We start from the raw sequence: 9,751 nt of genomic DNA, 5'->3' as shown, positions 1-9,751 counted from the left end.
AAAATTGCTCCGTCTAGAATAGACAGACTATAGATAGTTGATAATGATTGATAGATGACTGATAGATGGTGTGTGTGTATGCGTGTGTGTGTGTGTGTGTGAGAGAGAGAGAGAGAGAGAGAGGAGAGGAAGACGAGAGAGGGGGAGGGAGAGAGAAAGAGGAGAGAAAGAGGAGAGAGAAAGAAGGAAGGAAGGAAAGAAAGAAAGAAAAAGAAAGAAAGAACCCTTTAGTCTTTGGCATAAGTGAATCTGTGCACTTTTCCATAGTCTTACCAGTCCCAACCCCAACAAATCAAGTGATCTTTAGTGACCAAACCACTTAGCCACACTTTTAAAAACTGTATTTCATGCAACAGGGTCAGCTTTTTATTAATAACACAACCCGAGAAGAAAAATATTAAAAATACACATGTACACCAGCCAGAAAGGTCATTGTTAAGAAGTCCTGAGTTAGAAAGGCACATAAGACTAAGGGTGAAAACAATCCCACATTGGTGGTCAGCATGGAGTCAGCCCCACCCCTCCGAATCTTCTAAGCTGATGCCTCTGGAAGGGGCAGATGGTTCTTGAAGTTGTGCCCATCCTGTGGTTCTTGAAGCTGTGTGCCCACCTAATGCCCTTCTTCCCACCCTCAATCTAACAACAAAGGGGGGCTTTATCTGTGCTCTGTTCTTCCTCCTGCAGATCCCAAGAAATAATTTTTGTTCTCAAAAGATCTGTTAAAAAGTTTCATTCTGGCCTCTTCCAGAGAAGCTGGGACTCCCAAGGATCTCTAGCCCAGGGGTCCCCAAACTTGGCGACTTGAAGACTTGAGAACTTCAACTCCCAGAATTCCCCAGCCAGCCAGCCGTGCCTGTTTCTTTTTTCTCTTAACCTCCTAAAGTGGAGAGATTGCAGAGGAAGGGAATACAAGAGAGTAAGCTGTGCTGGCTGGAGAATTCTGGGAGCTGAAGTCCACAAGTCTTAAAGTTGCCAAGTTTGGAGGCCTCTGCTCTAGCCACTTCAACCACAGCTGGAATCCCACCATCTCTGGGACAGACCAAAAGTTGCAGTGAGACACTTACAACTGAGATACTTCAATAGAGGAAAATGGGGCCTCCATTCCACCACCTTGGACTTTGTGAGTCCTTCAAGGATAAGGGTTGGATTGGTATTCCCCCTGCCCGCCTAGGGACCCTTGTCCCTCTGCAGAGCAAAAATTAAAAACTTTCCAAAAGCACCAGTGTTACTAAAAAAATATCTCAACAGACTTTTGTTGGGGCATCGTGGAAGGAAGCTGTAGCATTTCTGAAATACTGCATTTCAGACCAACTCTGATCTTTGCAAGTCGCCCTCTTCAGCCGAGGAAAGTATTCCCATCATATTTAGGATTGGTAAATCATATCTTCTCCTCTACAGCACCCAATAGTATTTTCTAGATAAGGAGGACATCTTCAGGGAGAGACAACTGAAGACCATGGGGGTGCCATAAGAGTTATTGAACAGTAAGGAGGAGAAGTTTTAAGTTTTCAAATTGTACGACAAGCAGTCTTAACATTTTGTCGCTTAGTGGGAAGGAAGATGTCCATCAGACATAGCAAAGGGATCTTCCAACTTGGCAAGTTTTAAGACTTGTAGACTTCCAACTCCCAGAATTCCTGAGCTAACATGACTGGAGGAGGAATTCTGGGAGTTGAAGTCCACAAGTCTTTTAAAGCTGCCAAAGTTTGAAGACCCCTGAGTTACGGTGTCTGTGTGTGGGCATATGAGTGCCAGTCCTCCCACAAAACTTCAGCTGGACTCTCACTGGTTATGTTTTTAGAACGGTGTTTCTGAAAACATGGCAACTTTCAGACAGGTGGACTTCAACTCCCAGAAATCCCCAGCCAGGAATTCTGGGAGTTGAAGAAGTCCGCCCATCTTAAAAGTTGCCAACTTTGAGAACTTTAGAACCATCCACGAATCAAACCATACAATACCATTTGCTGCTCTAAATATCACCCTTTTAGGTAATGAACCTTATCTCATTTTCTCCATTTATTTCTGCTGAAATTCCCAAAGACACATCTAAGGAACTGAATTGGGCAGGGGGGGTGGAAAAAGGGACACTTGGATCCCCAAAGGAATTCAAATTCTGCGACAAAATTAACCCAAGCAAATCCTTCTATTAAACCAAGTTTCCCCAATGTGGGCACCCTCTGCACTGGCTCAGGGTGATGGGAACTGTAGTGCTAGACATTTGTAGGGTGCTTGGCTAGGGACAATAGGAGTAAATCACCCCCATTCATGAGCTGGGGGGGCGGAGGGAGAGAGCAGAAAACAGAAGGTGATTACAACTTCCTGCAAAACACTGCATTATCTTGCAAATCACTGCAATCTAAAAAGGTAACTTTGACAATAGCCTCACTCTTGGATATGTAACATTTAAACAGGAAGATCCAACCTTTAAAACCTGTGGGAATTCTGAGAGTCAAAGTCTACCAGTCTTAAAAGTTGCTGAAGTTGAACACCCCGAAGACCGGTGGACTTCAACTCCCAGAATTCCCACAGGTCTTAAAACTTGCCAAGGTTGGACATTCCTAGTTTAAATAACCCTATCAGGGGCGCTCTCTTATCTTTCAGACCTATTCTTCCAAGGATCCCCAGCTATCCTCGCCAGAACCGAAGGGCTGAAGAAATGAAGATGTTCAATCAAAGCTAGAAATCCAACGTTTTCCCTGCCTGGAGTGGACTCCTCCACACTTGGTTTCACTCCCTCTTTTCTTAAACTAGTGCAAGCCAACTCATCTCAAAGAAGACCTTCTAAGTTCTAGCTGCATTTCCCGTTTCAGCCCCAGACAATCCCTAGCCGTTCCGTTTGTAGGATTCCACCTCACCTACGCTATCTGCATTATGGATCCATGGTTTTGTTTTTGTTTTTAAACAGCTCCAGAAGAAAAAGACTCTTTTCTGGTTGGAGATGCCCATCGTTTTGTTCAGCAGATGCCCAACACTCTTCCCTTCCTCGGGTCCATCCTTCTTAGCCCCTTGCTTCGTCTTCTTCCTCCATATAATGACAGGAAACATTCCCCACCCAAGGAGATTGAGAAGGGAAGGGAGGTTCCCACCCAAAATGCGATAAAATAGCCACACCAGCCCCTTCCTCAAAATGTCCGTAGAAGCCACCTAAACATCTCCTGTGCACACCGTCAGCCCAAAACACCCAACACATTGCCATGTTTCCCTTGGCGAGCTCCGTTGAGCAAGTGCCCCAGTGAGAAAAAGTCCTCTCTTTACGTCAGTCTGTAGTGAGAGCGCACGGCGGAAGAAGCAACATTTATTTCACCTCTTGCTAAAGGCTCCAAGCTTAGCCAAGCTTAGCCTGCTTTGAAACCTAGCCCAGGGTTCAAAGATGCCCTCAGAGGCCCAGGAAGCTCGGTGTCTTATCTTGTCCATGCTGCTCCCGGAGAATAGAGGACCCAGTAGACTTCCTTCAGCTCAGCCCTCGTTGGAAACCAGAGCCACCCCCATGCCTTCTACGCTGCCCAAAGTGCACCCAACTGGCAAGGAGGTTGAATGTTGCCCCTGAGGGTTTCACTGACACAACAAAAAGGCAAATGCAAACTGTGAAATTCACGGTCGGCCGAAACGGCTTGGAAGCATGGTTGAGAAATCATGCCATCTGGTCTTTTTCAACAGTAGGACCTCTGAGCATGTACAGAGGGAGGTGTGAGGGGTCCCCCGGGACAGCTTGGAGGCCAAGGCAAGTCCCTAGCAGGCCTGGCTGCCATCTCCCAAGCAAGGTTCTGTGTTAAGACTGTAAACGTTCCAGATATTGTGGCAGGGGGTTTTCCTTGACGTATTTCTGGATATACCAACACGTGAGGTGGGCTTTCAAATCTTCCTCCACCACAAAGTCCAAGGCGGCCTGAAAATAAAGAAAATAAAGACAATAAAATAAAGACAAACTAAAGAAAATAAACACAGTTAGTGTCTGAAATAGAGGTAATTCACAATTTGCAACCACAGTTGGCATTAGAAGTTCTGTTGCAAAGCAAGACGATGTTTGCATGAATCGTGCTAAGGTAAGTACCAAGGAAAAGAACCATAACGGATAAGAACTAGAACCCCTGGCTTAGGCCCAGGAGCCCAATATTCTCCAGCAATTCTGGCTTCTGCTAGCCAGGAAGCATAGTCCTTCTGCCCCAACCTCAGCTTCTGAAACATCCTAAATAATCCAACCCTGTTGGAGAAAGGTGTGACTCACCCTTGCCCAATCTTCTTCTTGGTCAAAACAAGCACATTAGCCAAACCTAAGCAAAAGTCACCTCAGGTCATGGTTTCCATCCAATGTTTAGAGCAGGAGTCGCCAACTTATTGGACCTCAGGGATTACCAAATAATTTTAAATCCTGCGGACCAGAGACCCTGGGAAAATCCCCCCCAAAAGTCTGCAGGAAAATCCCCCATCCCATTTTCCTACCAATCGATTGTTCTTTATTTGGGATCACAGGATACCGTCTCCAGCTCTGTTCTCAGGGAGAGAGAGAGACTTTTGGCTTCATGAAAGGAAAACAGCAGAAGTCTTTCTTTCTCTCCGGGCGGACTTTGGGGAGAGAAAGGAAGACTTTGCTGCTTTCCTGCGTGCAGCCAAAAGCAGAAGAAGAAAGAAGCGGAAAGAAGCAGCCCAGTGGCCAGGTGAGGCGAGCTGGGCAAGTTCCCCCCTGCCTTTTCCCCATCCCCTCACTACCTTGTGCTGTTCACAATGCAAGTGACGCAGGCCAGGTGGGCGGCGCGGCCTTGTGTACCCGCGCAGCCTGGATTAATTCCTTTGGAGGTGACATTTCTTTGCAGACCATCAAATTTTTCTCATGGACCACCAGTGGTCCCTGGCCCGCTGGTTGGCGACCACTGGTTTAGAGGAGCTACACGTTCAGGAGGACCTCAGGTGGCAAACAAATGTTTCACTTAACAAATGTTTCATCTAACCAATGTTTCGCTTAAAAAAACGTTTCACTTAGCAACCTCAATTTTAGGTTCAACTGTGGTTGTAAGCCGAGGAACACCTGTATGTATTTAACAAGGAACGTGGGAGGTTGGAGACAACTGCTTAGGACTCTTTCAACAACGACACAACAACAACACGAGAAATGAAGGCCCTGAATCAACCTCCTAAAATCTAACTGCAGCATCAGCAGGAGGAGAGATAAAAGTGGGTTTTTTTTCCTCTCCTTTGTTTCCAAAAAAATGCTTTCTTTTTCACCTGGGGGAGAATTCCTTCCTGGCAGAAAAAAAAACCCCCTGCTTTTTATGTAGACCAAGGAAAACATTACAAAGAAGAACAGAGCAGACCAGAGAAGATAAAGAAAAACGGGATGCGGAGAAGAATCAAGACCATAACGGGGGAGGGAGGGGCTCTTAAGGCTGAGAATTTGCAATCCAAAGCCGCTTATCCATAAATTGCAGGTTGCAAAGCAAGTTCAATCCATCCCTTTGGAGTCCCCAGCTTGTAATCAGCTCTGTGCCGGTTTCTCCACGCTCATTAGCTAATTTAACGAACAAAGGCTGGAGGATAATAAAAAGAAATCAGTAGCGAAAGCCCGAAGAGGCAGTTTTAATGGGACCAGATGAAACGCTGCCCAACAACAGCTGTAAAGTCCCTGCCCATCCACCATTAAATCAAGAATTTTTCTTTTTCCCCCAGTGGGGTTGCACGGTATGTAAAACTTAGAATTAAGTGGGAAAGCTGAAAGGCCAGCATGCATCTCTGTCAAGAAGGGCAACCAGCGAATCCATACCTTGGCCAGGTGTTTTGCGATTCCTCTGCCCCTGTAGGTATCTGGGACTTCCGTGTGCTGAAGATCCACCACCCTCTTCCCTACGTATTCATACAACAGGACAGCTTTATCATGGCAGCCTGCAAGTGGAAAGAAAAACCATGTCTGTCACACGAGACACACCTCACATTTGGACTGCAACTCCATCATCCACAGCTAACTGTGTTCGCACATTACGGGCACTCCTTGACCTACGGCCATTCGTTTAGTGGCATTCCCCTCCGTTCGGTTATAAAAATCTATCCAAAGTGCCCCATTCAGGAGAAATTAAAAATAAGTTGGAATCTACTCTTAAGTGCCTCCTATCCTACTCTTTTCACTCGTAGGAGTGAATTTTCACTTGTAGGAGTTGGAAAGGTCTACTTGAGGTTGTAAAAAATGAGTTTTCTAGTCTTCTGTTCCAATGTCTCTTGACCTCAGTAACCTGAAGTTGTGTGGACCTCAACTCCTAGAATTCCCCAGCCAACATGAGAGTTGAAGCCCACACAGCTTCAAGTCACCAAGATTGAGAAATTGGTCTACTCTATGCAATAAGAAAAGAAAAATGCTCCACCGCCTTCTCAGATAAATCTCAGATCCTACTGTTCTTCGCAATGCTTCCCCAGTTACCAGTTCTAGGATGCCTCTCTCCTTGGTTCATTTCCATCCACTGTTCCTTGTCTTGCTTTTTGGTGCTTTGGAAAATAATTTGAGCCCCTCGTCTTTGTAGGAGCCCCTCAAATATTGGAACACTGCTGTCACGTCTCCCTGAATCGTGACTTTTAACCACGCCATGCAGGCATCCCAACTCTGGATAACTTTGGATAACTTTCCTAAACCCCAGCCAATAAACCCAAGCATCTGTTCTTCTCCCCCCACATCTCTGCCACCAAAATTCTCTGATCTTGTCTAAATACAACTAAAAGACACTATTCATACTCTTCGTCCATCTCTCTTCCCAACCGAAGAGAATTCAAGACGCCTTGACCAAAATCTTTTTAGCTGAAACAAAACCTTTGGAGAGAAACAAATCCCAAATGAACTTGATTTATAGCTCCGGCAGATTTCCTTCGCAATCCGTCACGATGGAACTATTTTAACCTTGTGCTATTTAAGGAAGCTTCATTTCTTTGGCTGTCCAGCCTGCAAAATTCATTCGCTCTTTACTTTCACCCATTGTCCAAAGACAGTAGATCATTCTCAGCCATGCCAGGCCCAGAGAAAGGAAAGCGATTCTGTGTATTTCTATTTTTCAGCCATTTTTGCAGCCATGTCTGTCTCTCTCTCTCTCTCCACTACGGGCCACGTTAATTTTTGAGTTTATTCACTTTAACGCAGCCTGCCGTTTGAATGAAACAAGCACACACTTTTAACAAAAGCCACCAACTTTTTAAAAGTCAAGAACAGGGGAAAACAAAGAGAGTTTGAAAGATACTAGCCTCACTCTTCCGCTGCTATATATGACATGTATTATATAACAATACCAGAAACTAGTCTGCAGTTCCTATTAAACCATGATTTAACTACAGAATACTTAAGGCCAGGGGGGACACAAATAGGCTAGGTTGATATATTTTGCTAAACCACTGTTTCCAAATGTGGAAACTTTTCAAGATGGGTGGACTTCAACTCCCAGAATTCCTCAGCCACTTCCTCTCTCTCTCTCTCTCTCTCTCTCCCTGAACTATAAATCAAGTTCGTTGGAGTTTGTTTCTCTCCAAAGGATTTTTTTGTTCTTTCAGCTAAAAGCTATGCCGGCTGGGGAATTCTGGGAGTTGAAGTCCACCCATCTGAAAAGTTTCCACTTGCTAACTTATCATGGGAAGGGCTTGGTTTAACTCAGTTCTGCAAATCCCAGCCTTTGCAAGTTATCCATCCTAGCTGGGCTCTCACCACAACCGAGCCAAGGGCAACAACAGGCCATGGTTGAGCAGAAGGGAAGGCTTCAGAGACCTTCGAACCATGCCAGCATGGCAGGCTTTCCAAGCCTCCCCAAATCAGTCAAAGCCAGACCCCACCACCAGCTGTCAATTCTTCACTGCAGGTTGGGATTGAATGAATCCACTCACCTTTTTTCTTTCAAGTCACCAAACCAGGAGACACAAGCCAGCCGTGCTTAACCGCCCACCCCTCCCCAAGAAATTCAGGGGGTCTCAAAGCCGAGCAGCACACCAGGATAAGAAGCTTCCAAGGCCGGATCGAGAGGAGGATATTCAGTTCCGTAGGAGCCCGGGGGCGCCCGGTTGCAAAAGCAGAAATCAAAGCTTCCAAGCCTTCTCGCCCCCCAACTCCCCTCTTTCTGCTCCGTTTTTTTTACTGAGGGGGTGGGAGAAAGAAAGGGAAAGTTGGAAGCTTAAGCGACCACTCTTGCTCGCCTGGGCAGCCCCCAGCCCGGCTGAGAGAGCCCCCCACCCCCAATTTCTGGGCTTAATCAAACCCCCCCACCCCACTCCACAGGGTTTGCATGCAACTCCCAACTCTCAGCACAGCAGCAACCAGGAAGTGGGGGGGGGGGGCTCCTTCCCTGCCAGGTGGCGAACAAAAGATGCACCCCCCCACACACACACACATACATACCCTGCGCCTGCCTGCAGAGCCAGCCAGGCAGGGGAGGGGGCTCCAGCCTTTATCCAACCCGGCCCGGGCCCTTACCGTTCAAGCGGACGGTGAACTGCCTCCGCTTCCGATCGTGCTCCACCTGGATGGGGAAGCCACCGCCGCCGGCGCTGCCGGGCTCCAGCAGGTTGAGAGGGGCCGCCTGCGCCATGGAGGACCCCACACACACACCCTTTCCTTCCCTCCCTCCCTCCTTTCCTTTCTTCTTTCCTTCCCTCCTTCTTTCCTTCCTTCCCTCCTTCTTTCCTTCCTTCCCTTCTTTCCTTCCTTCCTTTCCTTCCTTCCCTCCCTCCTTCTTTCCTTCCTTCCCTCCCTCCTTCCTTCCTTCCCTCCCTCCTTCCTTTCCTTCCTTCCTCCCTCCTTCCTTCTTTCCTTCCTTCCCTCCTTCTTTCCTTCCTTCCTTTCCTTCCTTCCCTCCCTCCCTTCTTTCCTTCCTTACCTCCCTCCCTCCTTCCTTCCTTCCTTCCCTCCCTCCTTCCTTACCTCCCTCCCTCCCTCCCTCCCTCCTTCCTTCCTTCCCTCCCTCCCTCCCTCCCTCCCTCCTTCTTTCCTTCCTTCCTTCCCTCCCTCCTTCTTCCCTTCCTTCCGCACCCCCCCGCCCGGCCGCTTCGCCTTTGTCCGCGCGTGGTGGGGAAGGACTCGTAGGGGAGCCCGAGGTGGGGTGAGGGAAAGGAGGGAGGGAGACCCCCTCCCCGCAATACGGATCAGTAAATCCAGGTGCGGGGAAGCGATCCGTGCGGGTCTCTCCGGCCAGGAAACTTCGTAATGGGGAAGAGTAGAGAAGGAAGAAGAAGAAGAAGAAAAGAAAGGAAGAAAGAAAGAAAGAAAGAAAGGAACCTCTCCGGCCGCCGAGCCCGCACTCGGCAGCAGCAGCAGCAGCAGCAGCAGCGAACAGATCAAAGGCCAGGGATAAAAGCGAAGAAATCAGCTGTGGGGTCACGTGGCCGTCGGGCGGCCAATGGGAGGCCCCGCGCTTTTGTTTTGATACATTCCGTTCGACTCTTAAAGGAGACGCGCTGCCCTTCCTGGTTTCTGTTCTTTGGGGCTCGCTTCTCGGGGGCTTTGGGGTGGGGGCTGGGGCTTGAAAAGCGGGGGTGGGGAGTGTTTCCTCCGAGGTAGGTAGGGGGAATGAGGATTTGGGTTTTGCTTTTTTTTAGGTTTTTTTTGTTTTTGTTTTTTTTTAAATAATTTATATGTCAAGTCTCTGTTTGTAGGTTTCAGTGGTTTTAAGGGATTGCATGGATGATGTTAGCTAGTTTGGTAATAAAACGTCTTGTAAGGAAAGCATCAAGCTCACAGGACACCAAGGACTCTACATTCCTCCTTCTCCTCCTCTCTGCAAAATCCACTCCCTTCTAGCAC

At 47.6% G+C, this 9,751-nt stretch overlaps 1 protein-coding gene across 2 annotated transcripts; it reads right to left on the bottom strand.

Moving 5' to 3' along the window:
- Positions 1-339: 339 nt before the first annotated feature.
- NATD1 (N-acetyltransferase domain containing 1) lies at positions 340-9,285 on the bottom strand. Of its 2 annotated transcripts, XR_015745174.1 has the most exons (4): positions 8,426-9,285; positions 5,756-5,874; positions 2,175-3,886; positions 340-2,143 (listed from the first exon to the last, which is right to left on the bottom strand). XR_015745174.1 is itself a non-coding variant. In XM_026704316.2 (3 exons), the coding sequence occupies exons 1-3, from the start codon at positions 8,538-8,540 to the stop codon at positions 3,770-3,772; spliced, it is 351 nt and encodes a 116-aa protein (XP_026560101.1). In that variant the 5' UTR covers positions 8,541-9,285; the 3' UTR covers positions 340-3,769. The 2 variants fall into 2 exon arrangements, 1 of the variants encoding a protein (XP_026560101.1); XM_026704316.2 differs by having other exon boundaries at positions 340-3,886.
- Between the last annotated feature and the right edge of the window lie 466 nt (positions 9,286-9,751).

Source organism: Pseudonaja textilis, chromosome 14 (assembly GCF_049901715.1).
Source record: "Pseudonaja textilis isolate UNSWEBS1 chromosome 14, rPseTex1.2, whole genome shotgun sequence".
In the NCBI taxonomy this organism is placed as follows: domain Eukaryota; kingdom Metazoa; phylum Chordata; class Lepidosauria; order Squamata; family Elapidae; genus Pseudonaja; species Pseudonaja textilis.
The sequence above is the reverse complement of the archived record's forward strand: the minus strand, read 5'-3'. Positions and strand labels throughout refer to the sequence as shown.